The sequence below is a fragment of the Otolemur garnettii genome, unplaced genomic scaffold (assembly GCF_000181295.1).
Source record: "Otolemur garnettii isolate 467f Iridium unplaced genomic scaffold, OtoGar3 scaffold00002, whole genome shotgun sequence".
NCBI lineage: Eukaryota > Metazoa > Chordata > Mammalia > Primates > Galagidae > Otolemur > Otolemur garnettii.
The window spans coordinates 54,823,350-54,845,891 of record NW_003852397.1 but is presented as its reverse complement, the minus strand read 5'-3'; the positions used below and the strand labels follow the sequence as shown (position 1 = coordinate 54,845,891).

Here is a 22,542-nt window from a genome sequence, read left to right as displayed (position 1 = left end):
AGTACTCGGAGGTGGGAGTGGGCTGGGGGGAGTCTGAGGCATGATGTAGGCCTGTCCTTGAAAGGAGGGGGTCTCGCCACCCTACCTTTCAGGGCTGGGGATCACAGGTGTCTGAGGGAAACCCAGTACTACTCTCGAGGTTCTCAGGTAAACACGTAGCCCTGCCATTAGAAAGGCAAGAAGGCACGTGACCTTGCTCTTTACCTTAGGGGACACAGTTGATCTGGGGAGCACTGGTTAATTCATTCATTCAACAGGCATTTACTGATCATCTACTAAGTGTCAAGAACATTGCAGGCTCCCCGGATACAAGTTACCTCTCTGCTTGGTGGGACCTACAGTTAGTGGGGGAGGTGGACACAAATCAAATTATTCCAATTGGGTACAAAACTGGTAAAAGAAACGTGGGATGTTCCCTCTCCAGTTAGAATGTTTGTCACACTAGGGCACCTCGGTAAAAAACCCGTTCTCCCTACTGGCCGAGAATCCCCTATTCGTTTGGTCTTCTCGAAACACTTTCTGGCTAAAGTACGCTCCTCAGAAGTATTTAGGTACCCTGGCTTGGGTGCTTGGACACTGGGAATAGCGGAGCCAACTAGGAACAGGGTAGAAATATAGAGCCCCGGCCTCCTTTTCCACCCCAATCTAGAAGCGGTAAGTGGAGCGCCTGGCCCTCGCGCCTGCTGTTCCGCGTCAGGCAGTAGGCAGGTCTGGCTTTGGGGTTCCGCTTCTAGTTTGAGGGCAAAAAAGTTGGAAAGGCTTCCGCCTGCGTTTCCGGGGGTAGTTCAGAAGAACCCACCTCCTGGTTGGCCGCGTTAAGCTACAGTAGGCTGGGTTCTTCTGGAAAACTGGTCTAGGTGGTGACCGACGTCTTTGCCTTGGAGGGTCCTAGTCTGCGACCAGGAGGTGGGCGGTGGAGAAGGGGCGGGCCGTAAGGCAGACTCGCCTTCTGGTTGGCTGCAGTGAGAGGCGAAAGGGACCTTTGGAAAGAGGTTCGTGTTTGTCCACGGGACTGTGGGCGGGGTTTAGGCCTCCGGGGCTGAGGTGTGGTTCTGCGCCTGCGCGGGCGGCCGTCTGTTTGCAGCTATCGTCAGTTCCCAGGCAGGTGGCTGTTCTATCGGGCCCGGCATCGTAATGCGGAGGCTGCAGGTAGTGCTGGGCCACCTGAAGGGCCAGCCCGATTCCGGCTGGGCGCCTCAGGCTGCGCCATGCTTGAGCAGCGACCCGCGGGCCTCGGCAGCGGACGTAGTGGTGGTGCACGGTCGGCGCACGGCCATCGGCAGAGCGGGCCGTGGTGGCTTCAAGGTGAGGCCCATCGGTCTGGGCTCTAGGTGTGAGAAGACGAACCGGGAGGGCTGGGATCCAGCTCATCTGCTTAGTTCCTCTCGACGCGGGAGGCAGCTCCATATCCGAGTTGTGGTTTCTTTGTCTCCGAGGGTGAGCATAGGGGTCCGGGATGGGGGAGAGTCACCGCGGCTGCTCTTCCCTGTTTCAGGACACCACCCCCGACGAGCTACTCTCAGCAGTCATGACGGCGGTTCTCCAGGATGTGAAGCTGAGGCCTGAGCACCTGGGGGACATCTGTGTAGGTGAGCACACCACCCAGGCCCTGAGTTGTGCTCTCTCCGGTTTCCTATTTCTCCAGAGCCCTCCCTGCTCTAAGTTTAAGGGAATGTCGATGGCCCACACCTTATTTCCCACCCCTATATCTGTACCCTTGAAATATAACAAGCTTAAATTCCCACCCCTATATCTGTACCCTTGAAATATAACAATGTAATATGGGGAGAATCTCTTCTGTTGGTGGCTCCCTTAGGTGGGGAATCACACTGTTCCTTCTGGAGTGACAGTAAGAGTAGGAGAAGGACTCTGGGTGAGGTGTGCATTTCAGAAACTCATTTCCCTGACCGACAAGATTAGTTCTGTTAGACTTCAAGCTTGCATTGCATTTTTCTTTCCTTAAAGTCTTCCATGTCATCTTTAAGAACAAGCAGCTTGCCTATCTGTGCTGATTTGGAGAAGCAGGGTATATGGGCATGTGAGCTTGGGATCCTCAGGGACAAGAGTCGGTGTAGGACCAGGACATGCTGTTGTATGACTGGCTCACCTGCTCCAAACACTGAAGTTCTAAAGCTGCAAATGACCGGCTAAGGGCCAATGTCCTAAAGAAAGATCTGGAATGTCTCCTCTCTGGTATTCACAGCTATATCCTAGCGTCCAGAACACCACCTGGCACTGAATAAAGGTTTGTTGTCCACAGGAAATGTGCTTCAGCCTGGGGCCGGGGCAGTCATGGCCCGAATTGCCCAGTTTCTGAGGTAAACTTATCTACTTCTAGCTCTGGGTTGGCCATTTTGACCCTTGAGTGGGCCTAGGCCCCAGGGAACTTAGCCTGTGGGCAGGGGTGGGTCAGGTTGGACGTTAGACCTTGAGGCAACCAGAGTCCTTGGCACTTTCCTCTGGTAGATTCACCTTTCTCCTGCATTTGAAAGGAGGATGTATTACCCAATGTTGAGCCAAGACACCTAGGGCCTTTGGGACTAGAGCAAAAGTTCTCTGGGGCTTGAATTTTAGCCAAAGCCAGTTGATTGTTTGCCTTATATAAGAGTGGACTCTGTCCTTATTTGTAGGGTAGGCACATTGAAGAGTGACTTTGAGCCTTTTTGCTAGTTGAGCAAGCTAGCAACTCTGGTGATATCCCATCAGCAGAGACTTGGGGATAGGACAGAATCCTGGAGAAAGGGGAAGCTCAGGAGCTCTGAGAAACTTGCCCTTGTGTGACCTCTGTCCAAAAATGGGGGATTAGTGCTTAAGTTATTTTCGGGTGGAGATTTAAGAACTGCTTAGCTTTGTACATCCACCTGCTTAGAGAAAAAGTAATAGGAACATTAGCTAGTGAAAGAGGAAAACAAAAACCTCTAGAAACTGGGAGCAGTTTGGCCTTTTTAGACTGTAATTCAAGGTTCTCACAATCTGGCTCCAGACTCATCTTCCAGCTGCTTACTGGTCCTGACTTATCCTCTTTCAGCCAGCTCGGTTTGCCTACTATCCTCCCTACTCTAGTCATTATGTCCCCTTGAAAGTACTATTCCTATGTCCTCTCTCTGCCTTAGCTGAACCCTGTCCAAATACAATCCTACCATTTTTTTGCTCACAGCAACATCCAGCTCTTGGGCTTAGGTGATTCTCATGCCTCAGGTTCCCAAGTAGCTAGGACTACCGGTGCCCACCACAATGCCTTTTTTGTTGCAATTTGGCCCAGGCTGGGTTTGAACCTGCCACCCTTGGTATATGGGGTGGCACCCTACTCAATGAGCCATAGGCACCACCCAGGCTTACCATTTTTGACATGATTTAACCAAACACACAAGCTTAAAATGAGAGGCCCTTCCTCTCCAGTGCCTAGCCATGTACTTCCTTGTGAGGTCCTTGTGCTGTCTTGCCTGTTATTTTAGTTTCTGCTAAGTATTGGATGGGCATCCTCTAGGGCACAGCATTATAAGCATCTCAGCATCCCTAAAGTGGTACCCATGATAAGTAGGTATTTAGTGATTACTTGGTAGATTGGGTAAACTCACATAATAGGGAGTTAGGGGACCTGGGAGGGATTAAATAGGCTGTACAGATCTAGAAGTCTGTCCACCTAAGAGGATCTCTCTGCAGAGCCTCAAGTGTTCCCAATGTTGGTTACACACCAGAATCACCAGAGTACTTTTAGTCCCTGAGGTTCTGAGTCTATAGGTCTAGGGAGGGCCTAGAGATTTTCCTGGGGCTTTGTACTGTTGGCCAAGGCAGGTTACACCTGCCTGCTAGCTTCCAGGGCTCAGACCTGTGTGAGAACCCAAGGGAACACAGCAGGGGAAGGGATGTTAGACACATGGTGCCTAACGTGTCAGAGTTCTTCATTTGGCTGGGAGCAGGCTTTCAGGTGTGAATAGGGGAACATAAAGGGTAGCCATATGGTTACTGATAAAGCTGAAGGGTGAGGATGGCCTCTAGCCTCAGACTTTACACAGACTTTAGACATTTCTTTTGCTTTGGTGCTCTCTCTTTGTTCTTTGAGAGAAACAGAAATGTATAGTTTTCATTTTTGAATCCTCAGAGGGAGAGAATAAGGATCCCTGTTTCCCTAACAGGCTTCTCTTGCCTTGAGGCTGGGCTTGGCCTTTGGTTGTGGAGAGTCATTGGTTGAGGCATGCTCTTGTGGGACCCTGGGGACAAGTGCCTGCAGAGATGGGCTCTCCCTAATAGCTGTCCATTCTCCATTCCATGGATCTGGCCTGGCATGGGGTGAGGGCTGCCACATTTGTTCACCCGGTCTTTTTATGGCCTGATGGGGGTAGTTGGAAGTACGTGCCTGATTTCCTTAAGAGCTTGGCAGGGGAGAGGGGCTCACTTCACTGTCTCACCTTCTGTTTCAGTGACATCCCAGAGACTGTGCCTTTGTCCACTGTCAATAGACAGTGTTCATCGGGGCTACAGGCAGTAGCCAGCATAGCTGGTAAGTTAAGACTGGATGGGTGTCCACAGACTTGTCTGGCTTTAGTCCTGGCCCTGTGGGATTGGGTTAGCAAAGCCACTGTCTGCTAAGCAAGCAGTCAAGATTTCTGAGAGGACTCTTAACCACAAAAAGAATGAAGGAGTACCTCTTGCCACTGCCCAAGCTTTTTTTCTGAATACTCTTGGATCTTCCATCTCTAAGGCTGGGGCTGAATCTCACATAAAGACCAGTTGGGGCTCTACTGCTTCCAGAACAGATGGACTCTGGCAAAGGATGTTTATGAAATGCTTTTGTTGCAGGTGGCATCAGAAATGGGTCTTATGACATTGGCATGGCCTGTGGGTAAGAATATTTTTCTGCCGGAGCTTATTAACCAACTTACGACAATAAAACTAATTTCCATCTCCTGACTTCTCGGAGGCCATGATTTCAGGATTCCCCCTGTTCCCTTCAGGCAGCTGGCTGGGAATGGGTTCTCACAAATGCAGCTTGGGAGTGGCTTCCAACTCCACAGCTTCAGAAATGCTTACGCCTCTCAGCACTAGAAGGAGAGAGCAATTGGCCTCTAAAAGCTTTTTTTCTTGGATATTTGTCAGACTGGAAAATGTGGGCAAGATGTGGAGAAAATATAGCACTTGGGTTTCCTTTTGTAGCCCTTGTTGAATCATGGTGCTGCTGAAAGAGAAGTTACAGTTTTGATTCCCTAAAGCAAGGGACAGCTCCTTACTGCATAACTAGTTTGTTCATCTTACTAGGCTGTCTCCTTGTCCCCCACCCTGGAAAATTCCAGCTGCCTATTGGGTTCTGGGGGACATGGTTAGATACTTGGTGGTTTGGTCACTGTCATCTCCACCTAGACTGTGGCTCTATCTTTGGCTGCAATGAACAGAGTTGCAGAAGTTGTATTTGGTAGTGCTTCCAGGGAAGTTAAGGGCACTGAGGCCCAGGCTTAGGGAGTACTTCTGGTGCTGGGAAGGCAGAAGGAGTGAGAGCTTTGGCAGATTCGGGGATGGGAGCAGCCGCCAGGTTCTGGAATGCTCCCAATGCCTCTCAGAGCCTCATGGTAGTGTTTGCCAGCTCTTGTCCTGGGGCTACGTTAACTGGCACTGTGTTTTACTGACCTGTGTCTACATTCACAAATAAGGCCAAAGACCACCCTGCAGAGACTTTGACTGGGCAATGGTTACTGCCCTTTAATATCTCTCATGTCCCTTTCTTTGTTTTTATTTTTAGAGATAGGGTCTCACTCTAGCTCAGGTGATTCACCCACCTCTGCCTCCCAAAGTGCTAGGATTACAGACAAGAGCCATCGCCCTGCTTCATGTCCTTTTCTTATTGGGGGGAAGTGGTAAAAAGAAGGACTAGGCCCTTTATGAGTTTCTTAGAAGGTATCTGATTCCCAAATAGGTTAAGGACCGTACTACTTGGTTATTAAGGATCTAGGCCAGGACTGACACCCACATCATAAGCTGTCTGTTCTGCGTAGGTTTTGTTTTTTGAACAGAGTGTCACTCTGTTTCCCTGGGTACAGTGCTATGGCATCATAATTCACAGCAACCTCAAACTCCTGGGCTCCTCCAGTGATTCTCTCCCCTCAGCCTCCTGAGTAGCTGGGACTACAGGTCCCTGCCACAATGCCTGGCTAGTTTTTCTGTTTTTGGTACATATAGGGTCTTGTTCTTGCTCAGGCTAGTCTTGAACTCCTCGGCTCAGGCAATCCTTCTACCTTGGGCTCTCAGAGTACTAGGATTACAGATGTGAGCCACTGTGCCCAGCCTATACCCATAGGTTTTGATCATGGCATATGACCCAGGGCATCCTAGTTAGGAGTAGACTGTGGGACCAGACTACCAAAATTTGGATCCCAGCTGGGTGACTGTGAACAAGTTACTCGGCCTCTCTGGACCTCAGAGTCCTCATCTCTAAAGGGAATACCTCCCTTAGCTCTGTGGAAGTTGATGAGATTAGATGGAGTAATAACAGCCTGTAATACGGGACATAAATCAGGTGACTGGCACAGCTTGAAGCACTCTAATACCTGGAGAGAGTTCAAAATAGTGTTGGGCACATGAAAAGCACTCAGTCAAGGTTATCTGTTACTATCCCTTAAGGCCTTGTGGCTCCCCAGCTCTTGGAAGCCTGTTTTGACTACACTAAACTGGGGAGTTCACCTTCCTCTGAGCTCTAGCACTTTCTTGTTTATATAGGTCAGGTCTGAGCTTTGTGGTTACTTTCAAAATATTCATCTCTTCTTGCCTTTGAATTTGTGGGCCCCAAGGCAGGCCCTGGGCTTGTCAGATGCATTTCCTCCTCCACCGACATTAGAAGGCTTTCCTCCAGAACTGGCTATTGGCTGAGTTAGCAGTTATTTAGGGAAGCACAGCCCTGCCTCCAGGGGTGTAGGTTGTGCAGTGCTTGTCCTGGAGCGGGGGGGTTGAAGCAGAGAAAGAGCTTGGTATCCCTATGCCCCCAGCTCTGCCAAGCACATTGCTGGGCAAGTGCCTTGTCTGTGGCTCCCAGACAGTGCACTGAGCTTCTTGAGGGCTCCCTGGCTATTTCCTAACACTTGTCAAATGTCTAGCCATCCCTGGGGGGGTACTACTCAGGTTCAGCTCATCTCTTCCTCCTCAGGGTGGAATCCATGTCCCTGGCCGACAGAGGAAACCCTGGAAATATTACTTCCCGCTTGGTGGAGAATGAGAAGGCCAGAGATTGCCTGATTCCTATGGGGTGAGTGGCCCCCTAGTTCCTCATGGGAGGAGCAGGGGCTGAGGAACTTTATCATCTCTATGGTAGGAAGTACCAAGCATTAGTCTCCTTCCTTTGGGCATAGTCTAGTCTATAGGGACTCCGGGGTTGGGATTTGATGCTGCCCTTGACTTCCCTTTCCTGAGGCCTCCAGGTCTTCTCTGCTCCTGAGTTTCCAAACAGAGCCCACCTTGGTACCCGCACCCTCAGGTGCTCAGTCACAAGAAGGATGATGGCAACTCTAAATCCTTGGAGGCTTAGAAAGTTGAGGAGGAAGTGGAAAGCTTTTGATTATTGAGTATGTAGGTGGGGGAACTTGGGCCTTGTCAGGTGCAACATGAAAAATAAGTTGCATTTGTCCGAAGCACCTTAGTTAGCTCTATAGCCAGTGTCCCTAAGCTTCCAGGGTCCATGGGCAGGGAGGCCTGGCTTCAGTGGATATGTGACATGTGAGGAGATTGAGGCTTGGAGGGAGGCAGTACTTTGGCTTCTTCCACATACTGAATCTCTGAGGGAAGCCTGTAAAGCCAGAATCCTGGGCTGGAAGCCCATCCTGTGGCTCTGGGCTCCTAGGATAAGGATAGACCCTAGCCAAGGTGACCAGAAAGCCTAGGTTTGGCCTTTCCAGAGGGTACTTGGGAGTCTTCCTCACCCCACATAAAGCAGTGTGAGGCACAGAAGAGTTGTTATTTAGTGTTCCTTCTCTGGGCAGAGGCAGGGCAGCTTACCTAGGGAACAGACTCTTTTCTACAACCACATCCTCCCCTAATACAGCCTGCTTGCTCTCTTGGAGAGGGTCTTCTTGGATCTGATCATTATTATGGACTCCCTGTCTGTGCCTCTACGTCCACCCTGGGCCCACTGCTGTCCCTATGGCACGTACTGACCCTAGGAATCCAGAGTTTCAAGCATAGCTCTACAGCCTGGTCCAGCCCCCAGATAAGTGCTCACACTATTTGCTGTTTGTGTTCTAGGATAACCTCAGAGAATGTGGCTGAGCGGTTTGGCATTTCACGGGAGAAGCAGGATACCTTTGCGCTGGCTTCCCAGCAGAAGTGAGTGCTGGTTGGGGTGGGATGTTCAAAGTGGTAGAGATTGAAGTTTGGTTTTGTTTTTTTGAGACAGTCTCACTCTGTGCTTTGGGTAGAGTGCTATGGCATCATAGCCCATAGCAACCTCAAACTTTGGGTTCAAATGATCCCCTTACCTCAACCTCCTAAGTAGCTGGAACTAGCCACAACACCCCCCCCCCCAAGTTTTTCTGTTTTTAGGAGACAGGTGTCATTCTTGTTCAAGCTGATCTTGAACTCCTGAGCACAGATGATCTACCTGACTTGGCCTCCCAGAGTGCTAGGATCACAGGTGTCAGCTACCACGCCCAGCCTAGAGAGTAAACTTTTGAGGGTATCCTAAGTAATTTTAGATAGAGCTGTACTGAAGTCCAGAGGATGCAGCTGGGCAGTGACCAGAGCCACTGTAGGTCTGTAGCACTTCCAGGTTCTGAACTGTCTATATGCTCTGAGTGTCTTCTCCCTAGTTTGGCCTCAGTTTCCTCATCTTGTCATGGGGACAGAATGAGGGCCAGGTCTCCCTTTTCTACCTAGCTATGGTTTGGTGATTGGATATGGTAGCCAAAGGCTCCTCTGGGTAGGCTACAGTATGGGGCCAGCAATGCTAGCCTGGTTCTGGTCCATGCCTGGGTCTGTGGTAGCAGGTTGAGGCCAGAGCTGGGGATAACATCATAAGAACTCCAGGAGCTCAGGCCTCTGGCAGGGGCATGCTAGGTTATGGAGCCCCAGCTGCACAGAGTGATAACAGCAAAGGAAGGGAGAAGTGTCTGGGCCAGGTAGGCTTCTCTAAGGCAGTGATTTTTAGCCACTTGAGGTTAGGTAAACATTTGGAAATTCATTAGAAACATTGGATTCCCACTTATATTTTCTACATGATTGTCCTAAAAATGCCATGGACCTTAAAATTGTTCAAATACAAAAATGCATGGATAGGCTGAGCATGGTAGCTCATGTCTGTAATCGTAGTACTCTGGGAGGCTGAGGCAGATGGATTGCCTGAGCCAGAGGGAGACCTTGTCTCTAAAAAAAAAATAGCCAGACATTGTGGTGGGTGCCTGTAGTCTCACTTACTTGGGAGGCTGAGGCAAGAAAATCATTTAAGCCCCAAAGTTTGAGATTTCTGTGAACTATGATATCACGGCATTCTACCAAAGGCAACAAAGTGAGACACTGTCTCAAAAAAAAAAAGTGCATCAAGTAGTTTAGTATATGTCACTTTAAGTATGTGGAAACTGGGGAATAGATGAAATCAAGCTTTAGGTTTGAACAGAAAATTTGATAGAACCTAGGACAAATTTCATGGGGCTCCATCCTCAGTTTAGCAGAGAGAGCCACAGAGGCTTATTCTCTTTTGAACCAAAGAGCTGTAAGGGGGGTACACCACCTCCAAACTTCTTACTCACTCTTGAGTTTGGGATTAGCCATGATCTGGAGATACAGCGCTGATGCCAGAGAAGGCCCTGTTAAGGCCTTGGATGTGCCTCCAGCTAACTTCTAGGGGCTGGTAGGGGTGGTAAGGAACCCCCATCAATCCCTCAGAGTTCCTCCAAAGCTAAATTGTCCCCAGATTTATCAGTCTTGAGCTTGTATCTGCCTAAATGGGCATTGTGTAAGGGCAGGGAAGAAGGGAGCCTGAGTCTGGCTGTCCATGGTGCTGGCAGGGCAGCAAGAGCCCAGAGCAAGGGCTGTTTCCAAGCTGAGATTGTGCCTGTGACCACCACAATCCATGATGACAAGGGTACCGAGAGGAGCATCACTGTGACCCAGGATGAGGGTATCCGCCCCAGCACTACCCTGGAGGGCCTGGCCAAACTGAAGCCTGCCTTCAAGAAGGATGGCTCTACCACAGCTGGTGAGACTGGGGTGGGGGGTGTCAGGAAAAGTGCCACAGGCATGCTGGGTTCTCTGCTCTGGGAGTAGAGCAAATCAGACCTCTCTACAAAGTGGATATGGGAGGGCTGGATCTCCTTGAGCTTGCCCCGATGCCTCCTTACTCTAACAATTTGCCCCTAGGAAACTCTAGCCAGGTGAGTGATGGGGCAGCTGCTATCTTGCTAGCCCGGAGGTCCAAGGCTGAAGAATTGGGCCTTCCCATCCTTGGAATTCTGAGGTCCTTTGCAGTAGTTGGGGTCCCTCCTGACATCATGGGCATTGGACCTGCCTATGCCATCCCTGTAGCTTTGCAAAAAGCAGGTAAGATGGCTCCTTCACACCCTAGATCTGGGTTCCACTTGGATCTTGTTCCTGCTTTACATGTTGTTGCTGGGATGTAGTGAGAATAGGTGGTGGAGGTAGCCCTGAGGGTGCTGTGGAGTGAGGGTGGTTAGGGTGGCACCCCATACCCCAAAGCTAGGAGTGGCTCACCCTTCTGGAAGAAACAGATACACAGGCAGCTTGTAGGTCCCCAGGAAGACTGAGAGCCCTGCTAAAGGGGCCACTGTGTCAGCTCAGATCTTTACCTTGCTTTCAGGACTGACAGTGAATGATGTGGACATCTTTGAGATCAATGAGGCCTTTGCTAGCCAGGTGAGCCCTTGTTTTTGCAATATTGCCTTGGCCCTGGGCAGCCTAGGTGGAAGGAACAATCATGTGGTGCAGGGGAGGAGGCTACAGGATTATTGCTAATACTCTGCCTCTTCTTAGGCTGTCTACTGTGTGGAGAAACTAGGACTCCCTCCTGAGAAGGTGAACCCTCTAGGAGGTGCAGTGGCTTTGGGCCATCCACTGGGCTGCACTGGGGCCCGGCAGGTCATCACACTGCTCAACGAGCTGAAGCGCCGTGGGAAGAAGTAAGGCTGGCTCCCTATAGGGGTGTTGGGTGGGGAACTGGGGCATCTGAGAGGTACAGGATAGGGAGAGATGGAGTTTGGGTCATAGTCCCAAAAGACACAGTCCTTAATGCCATAATCCCAAATGTTAAAATCTAAAAAAGTTCTAGGGAAGGGATTGGCGTGTGTTCAGTTGTACACAGGATAGCTGTATCATGTTGGGTGGAACTACTACTTATTATCTTTATTTGGAAATTAAGTATGGTTTAAGGAGGTGGCTTGTGGGTGCCAAATTGAAAAGGGGTGAACATTTGGACTTAATTGAGGTATGTCAATTTGTCCTCATTAAGGAATATCTATAAACCTGATAAAGCACAATTTTGGTTGTGTCTGTAAGGATGTTTACAGAGGAGATGAGTATGTGGCTCTGGGTGCACTGTGGGGAGGTTGGCTCTCAGCGTTGGTGGACACCATTCAATTGGCTGAGGGCCTGGAGAGATCAAATAGGGAAGCTGAATTAGTCTCTCTCTGAGAGCTGGAAAAGACTTTTCTTCTGCCTTGAAAGCAGAACTTTGACTCCATGAACGTATGTTACCACAACACTGACTTTGTATGCAAGCATTATACAAGTATGTAAAAACTCTGAAGCTGCCTCAGAAAATGAAGAGATATTCTTTTTGTACATCTGCATTTGTGAAAAATAAAATTTCTGAAGATTTCTTGGCTCCTTGGATAACTGAATATTTGGTCAAAAGACTTAATTTGTCCAACACAATATTTCAGATGAAACTGGGTGCACATAATCACCAATCATAGTGATATGCATTTATGCATTTGATTTTTGACCTATTTATGAATCTAGTTGGTCTGCTCATAACAAACCTGTGCAGCTGTCATTGGTATACCTGAGTGTTTTTGGTTGTAAACATATGTATGTTACTTTTGCCTCTTTTATCACATAAAGTGGCCTATGAAATGTTGTGTTTTTATGTTTCTCAACATATAAAGTATAAATAAAAGATAGTTGGGTGTTTTTTTTCCAGAACTATATATTTTTTGGATTTTGATCTTTCAGGATTTCAACATTCAAGATTATGGTGTTCAAGATTGTGTCTTTTGGGATTATGGTCAGCTCCTAGGAAGGGGACATGCACACATAAACAGTCTAAGCTGAGGATGTAGGGGATGATTTAAGCTTTTCGAGGGCCAAGCTTGAAAGAGACCTTGGCCTGCAGTAGGCATCTGCCACCCTATCTGTGTACCCTAGGTAGAAAGTCAGGGTATTAATTGCCCCCAAATCTGGTTTGATGGTTTTGTATCCTCTGTGTCCATGATGGCTGTGGTCCATTTTTACTCAGCCTGGTCTGAGTGTAGCTCGGTGGCTGGGCCTCTGCCCAGCATGCTTTTGCCCAGCGAACGTGATTTTGTTTCCACAGGGCATATGGAGTGGTATCCATGTGTATTGGAACTGGAATGGGAGCTGCTGCTGTCTTTGAATACCCAGGGAACTGAGTGGGGGCCCAGGTGAGAGGCGCTACGCATATAGCCCTGCTTTAGCAGCAGGGGCACAACACTACAGAAGTGAAACCACATGGGAAAATTCAGCACTGCTGGTGGTGGAAGCAGAGAAATGAAAGCAAACTAATTTGGAAAATATGAACGCTGATGACACAGTATAGGAGTGGGTGGGGTGTTGGGTCATCCCCTTTTAGGCCCCCTATAGCTGGGCCAAAGTCAGCCTGGTTTATCTAGGCTATAAGGCTATCATGTAATTCCTGGGAAAGGGAGATTTATGGATGAGGACTGTGATGGCTGTAGTAAATGTGTGCTAACCTATCTGAGCAGCTGTGGTTTTATTCCAGGGGCCAGTTTTTGCCATGCTGGTCTTCTGTATGTTCTATGAATAACAATTCTCAACTGCTATGGTCTCCACCTAGCCTTTACATTAGCTCTGAGGACACATGTGCAGGGCCTACACTGAGATGTGTCATGGAAGGGGGATTCTCCATTCCAGTAGCTGCTCAGAGGGCTCCCAGTATGTGTCCCTGCCCAGCAGACCTGCTCCTCAGCCCTGGGCCATATTTATTCCACAGCTGGGCACCAGAGCTGAGGCATGGGGCAGACCCTCAGAGCTGGTAAGGCAACATGTATCTCTCGTCGTAAGAGCCTTGGCCCCGGAGCCGAAGGGTGCAGGCCTTCTCTCCAAGCATGCCTTCCACCACCAGTGTGGATTCATACAGTTCACTGCTCCTATGGGGAGTGGGTAGGGTTGAGGTTAGAAGGGGCCCCTGAGCAGGGATTTGGGGCCCTGTGGGCAGTGGGGGGGAGGCCAAGAGATGCTGTACCTGGCAGTGAAGTAAACATTCAGGGTGATGGAGTTTGGAGGTGCATTGACGGGTCGTGCCTCGAGAAGCCCACTGGTTGGGGACACCCTGAAGGCCACAGAATCCCTGGCTGGCTCCTGCTGGCCTGCACCAATGGGAAGAGAGGACATACACCAGCTTAGGCAGCTCAATGTGCTGCCTTGGAAAGCCTTCACCAACCCACAGGCCTGCCTACATCTCAGGAGTACACCTCTTACCTTGTTCAGCACCACAGACCAGGACAACCCTGGGATCACTTAGGATTGGGGGACTGGCTATCTTTGCATAAATTTCAGGTGGTGCTAGCCCTGAGAGCAAGCATGCAGGGACAAGGGCATACCCCCTTCCTGGGGGTCTTGTATTGGCACAGCCCCATAGGGGAGCAGTGGGCAGGTGGGAAGGCAGAACAGACCCATCAGTATGGTCCAGTAGCTGTGGCAGCCGCTCAGGTTCATCAGGTAGACTTCCCGGACTCGCTCCTGGTTCACAAAGCAGGTCCCGAAGTCCACCCAGCTGGTGGAGAGCTGCAGCTCAGGCACAGCGACCGTGGCCCGCAAGGGCACAACCTACACAGGACCAGGCAACCTTGCCCACTCCAACTGGGCTCTGAGCCTGGGTCTCTGGGACACAGGAAGCCCTGCCAACTCTAAGTACTGATGCTTCTGAAGATAGCAGGGAGGAACTCTGGTGGGTGGCAAGGGTGCTAGCAGAGTCTGTGCAGGGAATGGGCCAAGGCAGTGCCATCTGTTCTCCCTGCCATCCCTGCCACCCTTACTCCCACCAAGCTCTAGTCCCTGTTTCCGCTGGGTTTGGTTGGATCACCCTTCTCCACCTTTGCTCCTGCTTTACTCCTCCTCATGCCCCTCCACCCCCTCCTTGTTCTCCTCCACCCCTTTTCCCTCCTATGGGGACCCCTGTGGTCCAACTTTCAGTTCTTCTTGGGCCCTGGGCCATCTGGAGATGTCCTTTGGCCTCAGGCCCTACCTGTATTCTACTCTAGTTCCAGGCAGTTCCCACATCACCCTCAGGTGCTGTAGGACGCAACCCCATCACCTAGGGCCCCCACCTCTGCCCCAGCAGCTGCCTAGGGCCTCTTTCAGGCCAGAGGGAGCCCCCAGGGCAGGGCCGTGCTGTTGCTGTCCTCTGACCAGAACAGAGCCATGTGCAGCAGGCTGAGACTCAGGTACCTGAGTGGTTTGGTTGCTATACTCCAGGAGCAGATTCTGAATAAACACCATCTCTTTCTCTCCACTGGCGCTCTGCTGAATGTCCACCCCAGGTAGCATCTGGTCAGCTGGGAGCTTCTGATAGGAGAGCAGCTCCAGGGAGAGTGAGAAATACACATTCACCTGGCCAGATGAGACACAACGACCTTGCAGGCTGCTCAGGGTGGGTGGCCTCTTCCCTCCCCAAGCTGCGGCCCAGCCTTACCCACCCAACAGCTCAGCAGCACCCCTGCCTGGTGCTTTCATTCCACAGATGCTGCCTAGCACCCTGCTTAGCCAGGGCTAATCTGCACCTTCCCTCAGGGGTCAGAGGCTGGAGGGGAAGGGACAGCAAGTGAACCACCCATCACCACCTCCTATGCCTGGGCTGTGGTTGGGCCCATAGACTGAGGAAGGACTTTGTCTTTATCCTGAGGACCATGAATAGCTTTGGATGGGTTTTAAGGAGGGAAACATCTGAGTCAACTTTGCCTCCCACAGGGGTCATTGGCTCTGCAGGAGTTAGGCTATAGGGGCCCATGCAGGTAGGAGAAACCAGTTGGGAGGAGGAGACTATAACTCAAGCTAGACAGGATGGAGCTTGGGTTCCTGCTTCCCAGACACAGTCTTTAGCACAAGCTCATCATGATCAACTGAGGCATTTGTTAAAAATATAAGTAAAATTTATATAAGTGGGTTTTTTTGAGACAGAATCTCACTTTGTCGCCCTTGGCAGAGTGTGGTGGCATCACAGCTCACAGCAACCTCAAGTGCTTGGCAAGTGATTCTCTTGCCTCAGCTTCCCAAGTAGCTGGGGCTACAGGCACCCTCCATGCCTGGCTATTTTTAGAGATAAGGTCTCACTCTGGCTCAGGCAGTCCACTCACCTTGGCCTCCCAGAGTGCTAGTATTACAGGTGTGAGCCACCATGCCCAGCCTAAAATATATATTAGTTTTAAAAGTAAATTTAGGGACTAGGGTAGAAGGGAAAAAGGCCTTTGTTATTATTTTTTTTTTTTTTTTGAGACAGAGCCTCAAGCTGTCCCCCTGGGCAGAGTGCTGTGGCATTACAGTTCACAGCAACCTCCAACTCCTGGGCTCAAGCGAGTCTCCTGCCTCCGCCTCCCAAGTAGCTGGGACCACAGGCGCCCGCCACAACGCCTGGCTATTTTTTGGTTGCAGCCGTCATTGTTGTTTTGGCGGGTCCGGGCTGGGGATTCGAACCTGCCACCTTAGGTGTACGTGGCTGGCGCCTTAGCCGGTTGAGCTATAGGCGCCGAGCCGCCTTTGTTATTTTTGATGTCATCTTACTGAATAAATTGAAATAAGAAATTTGTCTTTTCTGAAACTGGCTTAGTGATTAGGTAGTATCATGTGATAATTATGTGTAATTTAGCTTTTAAAATGCTTTATATCATGTCTAATAAAAAGGAAATTATTTTTTAAATTTTCTTTTTGTTTGAAAAATACAAATTTTACACATCTCTGGAGGCAGGACTGGGGCTTCTATCTTTAGGGCGTTGCTATATTGTTAGGCTTGGAAACCACTGTCCTAGACCAAGATATAGAGACAGAGAGGAGGAAGAAGTATGGCGAGATTCAGGAAGGACATCCACAGCCTTAGTGGTTGGTCAGAAAGAGAGGAGCCCAGGATGAGAAGTACTAGAACGAGGCTTGGGCAAGAGGGTAAGAGTGGTGGTATTTACTGATGGGAAGTACCCCTAGAAAGAGGGGACACCAGTGTGGGACAGGACAGGGTGGAGAGTGGATGGGGAATTTGGTTTGGACAGGTTGAGTGTGCTTCTAGAACTTGAGAAAGAATTCTGGTCAGGAGCCAGATGCCTCGAGCATTGTTAGCACATGAAGTGTGAGATGCAGTACTGTTATCTGATTGATGTCCTGTTTTAAGGGAACTTCTGGGCTTTCCCAGGATATCCCCAAGGATTTTTAAATACCTGGTAGCTAAGTGCAAAGCCCCATGGGGGAGCTTTGGTGGAAAGGGTCCTCTGGCTTGCTCTGGCCTTCCCCTCAGTTTAGCCCTTGAAGAAGGGAGCAAGTGCTGGGGAGTCGGGGGGCCCTTGTTTCTGTCCTCGGCAATTCTGTGTTCATCTCCCCTACTTCCATCAAGAGGGATGGGGGAGGCCCACCACCTAGAACAGCATCTAGCACATGGCAGGTCCTCACACAGAGTGACATGTTCACATGAATGTGGCTGTTCACTGAGGCCCTGGGAGTGGATGAGCTGACCAGGAGTGTGGAGAGTAAGGCGAGGGCCAGCTGGGGGTCTAGAGAGCATGAGCACAAGGGAAAGCCCTGCAAGGACAGAAGGAATGAGGGCCTCAGACAGGAGGGAAAGCGGGAGAGAGGGCGTGGCACCCAGCCCCGTAGTCTATTCTTGGCCCGCCCATGCACACCAGGGTCACTGTGCAGATGTGCACACATCTAGCCCCACACAGGCCTGCGACCTATCCTCATTCTGGGTGCCTTGGAGAACAAAGGAGTCAGAAGTTAGTGGTTCCTGGCTCAGTGCCTGTAGCTCAGCAGCTAGGGCGCCAGCCTCGTACAGCAGAGCTGGTGGGTTCGAACCCAGCCCAAGCCTGCCAAACAACGACAACAAAAAAATAGCTAGGTGTTGTGGCATGTGCCTGTAGTCCCAGCTCCTTGGGAGGCTGAGGCAAGAGAATCTCTTAAGACCAAGAGTTTGAGGTTGCTGTGAGCTGTGACACCATAGCACTCTACCACGGGTGACATAGTAAAACTCTGTCTCCCCCCGCCCAAAAAAAAGAACTTAGTGGTTCCTGGTAGGGCCCTGCCACCCCCTCAACACCAAACTCAGAATCTAGCATCCTGTTCTCACTGATTCCCTGTCAGAAGAGGCAAAATGACTATGGGGCCTGAAGTGCCCTACAATTATGGCAGTCCAGCCATGGGCTCACCTCAGTTGGGCATAACCCTTGGGCAAAGGTGCATGAGAAGGGAGGGAGTGTATGTGGGAAGTGGAGATGCTCATGGGAATGCATTGCTCATGATCAGGATATCACTGTGTGTTGGGAGGGTGAGACTGAAGTGTGGGTGTGTTTCTGCAGCAGGCATGTGGGTGGACACTATGTCTGGGACATCCATGCATACATAAGTCACCTGTGCAGAGGTGCTAAAAGTGGTATGTCAATGGGAGTGCACCAGGGATCACGCATGCAGGGCACAGTGGGGTCAGACGTGCAGTTTGAGTCTGAGTACAGAGGTGAGGATGGGCAGGTATGTTGTCGGCACACACATGTGAGTGTGTGCCATAGGAGTGAGGGCTGTGGACCCCCTACTGACCAGCATGTTCTCCTGAGGCCGGAGCACCAGCTGTTTGCCTGCTGAGACCATCTCCTCACACTCCTGCTTCTGGCCAGGAGATCTTTGGCTTTGGCCAGCCCTATCTTCAGAAACAGAGAATGGCTTGGAAACCAGGAGCCGGAAGTAGTGTGGGATTTCTGTAGTGTTGATCAGCTTCAGGTGGCGGGAAGTCACCAGCTCACTCAGTACCTGGGCAGCCACAGAGGTGGGGGAGATTGGGGATGCATCTCTTCCCTTTTCTCAAGCCCATGGCCCTGGAAGTGGGAGGGAACTCAGACTGCAAGGCCTGTGCCCTAGAAGGACCCACAGGGACATATGAGAGCCAGGCAGGGCCAGAGGGTGGCAGCACTCACCCCAGAGCAGGGCTGTTCCGGGATGAGGTCACTGGCCTGGCACCGAAACTGCATGCTGCTGCCATAGTCCAGCTCCACACTTAGCCTGTATAACAGGTACTGCTAGGGCAGGCCAGGCACAGGAGCCTCCTGGCTGCCCCTACTTTGCTCATTTGGCCTGGGCCACCCTCTCCCTGGGCCTCCTTGCCAGCCTTTCCTCCCTCCCATTCTGTTATTTTGCTCTGTGGCCCCTGTCTGGCTCCACCAGTGCCCAGTGAGGGTGCTTCCCACAGGGGGATGGAAGAGGCAGCCCAGACAACTCACTGTGCAGGCCTCACATAGCCATGTAGGTCCAGTCTCAAGGGTCCCACAGCAAAGTCCTGCAGGCGACTTCTCTTCCCTGGAATTTCCCTTTGCACCTGCCAAGTCCACGCCTGATCACTGGTGGTCCCTAGGCTGAGCAAGCCATATGCTACCCAGGAGAGAGGCAGTGGCTGTTCCCCCCCCCCCCCCCCGGCCAGGAAGCTCACCTTGTCATCCAAGCTCATGAAACCCAGGGCATAGCCAGTACACTCCACCTTGTGCAGGGTATCAGGACTCAGCACCATGGGCGTGAAGGAGATGTAGATGGTGCTACTGCCCCCAGCAGGGACCACCTGGTATGAACACAGTGGCCTCAGCACTGCTTCATGCCCACTGGCCGGGCAGTGTAGATGCCACAAGACAACTCCCAGCCCCCACTCTGACTTACCACCTGCTTGGGGCTGACAGAGTACAGATGGTCGGTGAGCACGCCCTCATGCTCCCGCAGGATGACTGAGATTAGCTTCTCTGCCTCACTGCTGCTGGTGCTGGAACTGCTCTCGACCTATCACCAAACTGAGGCTCACATGGGCTCACCTGGCCCACTGGCCACACCCCAGCAGCCAGAGTGGCAGCCCACCCTGTCCCTCCTCCCCTGCTCACCGATGGGGCAGCTTCAAGGCTGGATATTGACACATTGGAGGGACTTGGGGATAAGAGGAAGACATTGCCCTCAGGGGTTTCAGGACACACGAGCTCATTCCCGGCTTGGTCCCGCAGTGGGAATGGTGGTCCATAAAACACCAACAGCTCCACTAGCTGGTCTTCCTTGTCTTCGGGAGTATAGGTCTCCCAGTCCAGGCGGATGTCTGGGATAGGCATGGGGGCCCGGGTGGGGAATAAGGAACAGACCATCTCCCCTGGACCTCCCTCCTCACACTCTGGACAGAGGTTAACCACTCCCCCATACCCCAAGTTGGAGGGGGCCTCGCTGTTTCTCTAATGCCACTTCTAGGCAAACCTCATTTTAAAAAAGTAGTTTTTACAGGCTTATGCCATCCTGCTCTACTGCCTCATGGTCACAAGGCAGGCCTCCACATTCGGAAACCTGAAGCCAGACACTCCACTCTCCACAAATGCCTCTCCGTCTGGCCTATTTGCTAACCGGCTGCTGCCTCCTCCCCTTCTACCCATTAGCTGTGCCTGCCTTCACTTCCTTCCCCAGCCAGGCCAGTCTCTGGGAGCTGCCAGCACCCTCAGAACTTCCTTTGCCATCACTGTCCCCACCTGGCAAAGCCTAGTCCTGGAGAAACTGAATTGCACCTGTGGGCATGAGGGCAGAAAGTACCCCCTGAACAGAATACCATCTCTAGATCTGTCCCCAGCTTAAACTGGGCCCACATGATTCTTCCTTCCAGCCTGTACCCCAACAATGCCAGGCTGTCCCTGCTCCTCTCCAGCTCCTCCATCTACCTCCCCAGCACTCAGCTGACAGCCCCACTTCATCTCTCAGAAGCCCTCAAATCGAAAGTCCCTGAATTCCTGTCCTAAGGCTCCACGTGTGCCTGCATCTATTTCATCCCCTCCACCTTTAGTCCTATTTCTCCTCCTACCCCAGGGATCAGCATGGTCAACATCCCCTCTCAACAATGTCAGCCCCTTGCACCTCTCCTAGCTCTTCTGAGCACTCCTCACCCTCCACATGCTCCCCCCAGCCATGTTGACTTACCTTCCTCCTGGGCTCAGCCTACATGTCCTACAGGGATGGCTGGACCCCCTAATACATTCCTAGCACTCTGGCTGCCCCTTCAGTCATATTCAATGCACTCAACACACTGCAGTCCATGGTCACGTCTATCCCACCCATCAGAGTGTAAGTCCCTTGGCAGAGATCCTGCTGTCCTGTACCTCCAGCGCCTGGCATGTAGCTCAGGTCCTGCTGACTGAAGGAATAAAGAAAGGGATTTGCTAGAAGTGTCTGCCCCTATGTGTAGTGACCCCAATGAGAGCAGGGCATCTGTGATCCTATCTACACTGGGAGACCTGAGGCTGGGCAAGGGCCAGTCCCGTCCACCAAGACAGCAGTGGCTCTCTCTGAACCCCAAAACTGGCTCAGGTGACTCCCACCTTGTTTCTCCATGCCTCCCTCAGTAACTGCAGGCCACCTGGACTCCTGAATCTGTTCATGGGTTGTCATCTCCCCCAGCCCCATCTTCACTCCCAGTCTGGCTCACGAGGCATAGCCTATGGTGAGAGCTCCATAGGCATCTTACCACAAGGGCTAGAGTTATTCAGGCGAAGGGTTCTGGTAACTGTGTCTCCTCCAGAGACCTGGGCACCAAACCTGCAGGCAGGGAGATCAGATTCAGCCCAGCCACAGCCAGCACCCTTGTAGGCAAGGCTTATTTCACAGAGTACAGCTCTGGCTGGGGCTCAGGCAGCAAGGAGGAACTACAGTGGTCTGAGACCTGAAGCTGGGAGCCTTCCCCATGCAGTTCCTGGTGAACTGTGCTCCAGGGCTACTTCCTGCCCTAGCAACCCATCCCTGCCCACCTGGAGCCGACCATGCTGATTCCAGCCCAATTGTGTAGGGGGCCAGGTCTTCCACCCTCCCCACAAAGCCCTCAGAGATGTGCAGGCGGCAACATGTCCCCCAGGACTTTTTTCTCCAGGCAGACGTTCCCTGGAGCCACCTTGTAGGTGCCACCAAATAGCCCTGGCTAGCTGGATTGCAATGAGATGGCATGAGCAGCCCTGCCTAGAGTCTAGAGGATTTCAGGGGCGGGGGCATCAGGGAGCAGTAGGAAAGGCAAGGATGAGGTACCTGATGACAGGCTCCTTCTGCAACTTGTCAGTGGTGTAGTAGGTGGTCCTCAGGGAACTGATGGGGCAGCCCACCACAGCCATATGCACGGGGATGACTGCTGGTGGCAGGTCTCCTACCTGCAAACACACACCAACCCTTTATGTCTCCTGCCACAGGCTGCTACCACATTTCCTCCAGGCAAGGCCTCCACTTGTCTAGCCAGCCCAAGGTCCCCACAGCTTATCCCCAGCCACACTCTGCACTGTCAGAGTCCACTTCACCCAACAGCCTGGGGCTGTCTGGCATCAGCTCCCCTTCTCCTCCTGCCATCTCTGCCACCAGCCCTGCGGCCGGAGGATTTTTGTTCTCTCATGGTCCTTTTGATCAACTTTCTGCATCTTCTAAATGGAAAGAACTTTATGATTTTTCTCTCCAATAAAAGTAATAAATGCTTATTTTTAAGAGTATGTTAACCAAATATCATCCTACCCCTGTATCATGCCTCACTGTTTACATTTTAGGGTAGAAATATCTACACTGGTGATAAAACACAGATATAAGTGGGGAGCATACTGGGCAACATGTTTTTCTTTAATAATCTTCTCTTTTCTCTAACAATATGAGATCATTTTACTAATGAAAAAATTTACAGCATCACATAACAGGCTGTACACAATTCCACTGCAGGGATGTGACCTGAGGTTTTTATCTAACCCTCTACTCATAGACATAGATTCAGAGGTTATTTACTTTTCAATTTTTCTTTGTTAAAACAATGCTTGGAAAAAAAGTAAATCTGGTATAAAATAATCTAAACATTTGTCCTCTTCTCTCCTTGGGGAAAATTCAAATGTGCACCTAGCACATTCCCAACGTGCCTCCAAAGGGTGGTACCAAGGTGCAACCTCATGCCCACGTGCCAGGAAGCATACTTCCTCTGCACCTTCACCAACAACTTTTCTTTTCTTTTATTTTTTTTTTGAGACAGAGCCTCAGGCTGTCTCCCTGGGTAGAGTGCCATGGCATTACAGCTCACAGCAACCTCCAACTCCTGGGCTCAATCGAGTCTCCTGCCTCCGCCTCCCAAGTAGCTGGGACTACAGG

The 22,542-nt window shown here is 51.1% G+C and overlaps 2 protein-coding genes across 2 annotated transcripts in view; one reads left to right on the top strand and one right to left on the bottom strand.

Annotated features, from left to right (window-relative positions):
• The first annotated feature begins 337 nt into the window (after positions 1 to 337).
• Positions 338 to 12,923, top strand: ACAA1 (acetyl-CoA acyltransferase 1). The gene is made up of 12 exons (XM_012805836.2): positions 338 to 1,305; positions 1,496 to 1,589; positions 2,261 to 2,318; positions 4,422 to 4,501; positions 4,801 to 4,843; positions 7,133 to 7,231; positions 8,224 to 8,304; positions 9,981 to 10,171; positions 10,333 to 10,512; positions 10,790 to 10,845; positions 10,963 to 11,108; positions 12,524 to 12,923. Exons 1-12 carry the CDS (start codon positions 1,135 to 1,137, stop codon positions 12,597 to 12,599), a joined length of 1,275 nt encoding a protein of 424 aa, XP_012661290.1. The 5' UTR covers positions 338 to 1,134; the 3' UTR covers positions 12,600 to 12,923.
• A 79-nt stretch (positions 12,924 to 13,002) lies between these two features.
• Positions 13,003 to 22,542, bottom strand: part of DLEC1 (deleted in lung and esophageal cancer 1) — an 84,858-nt gene continuing 75,318 nt past the window's right edge. The window contains exons 26-37 of the mRNA XM_003781896.3: positions 21,457 to 21,575; positions 20,906 to 20,976; positions 19,296 to 19,501; positions 19,081 to 19,197; positions 18,860 to 18,985; positions 18,654 to 18,748; positions 18,351 to 18,435; positions 17,977 to 18,186; positions 14,638 to 14,799; positions 13,863 to 14,016; positions 13,433 to 13,556; positions 13,003 to 13,337 (exon numbers count right to left, since the gene is read on the bottom strand). Coding sequence (XP_003781944.1) covers positions 13,214 to 13,337; positions 13,433 to 13,556; positions 13,863 to 14,016; positions 14,638 to 14,799; positions 17,977 to 18,186; positions 18,351 to 18,435; positions 18,654 to 18,748; positions 18,860 to 18,985; positions 19,081 to 19,197; positions 19,296 to 19,501; positions 20,906 to 20,976; positions 21,457 to 21,575 — 1,593 coding nt within the window. The 3' untranslated portion in view covers positions 13,003 to 13,213. The remainder of the gene's footprint in view (positions 13,338 to 13,432; positions 13,557 to 13,862; positions 14,017 to 14,637; positions 14,800 to 17,976; positions 18,187 to 18,350; positions 18,436 to 18,653; positions 18,749 to 18,859; positions 18,986 to 19,080; positions 19,198 to 19,295; positions 19,502 to 20,905; positions 20,977 to 21,456; positions 21,576 to 22,542) is intronic.

Coding starts and splice junctions, on each gene's coding strand:
- ACAA1 (XM_012805836.2), top strand. CDS start 1,135: ATGCGGAGGCTGCAGGTAGTGCTGGGCCACCTGAAGGGCCAGCCCGAT. Junction 4,502..4,800: donor GGCAGTAGCCAGCATAGCTG/GTAAGTTAAGAC, acceptor CTTTTGTTGCAG/GTGGCATCAGAAATGGGTCT. Junction 4,844..7,132: donor GACATTGGCATGGCCTGTGG/GTAAGAATATTT, acceptor CTTCCTCCTCAG/GGTGGAATCCATGTCCCTGG.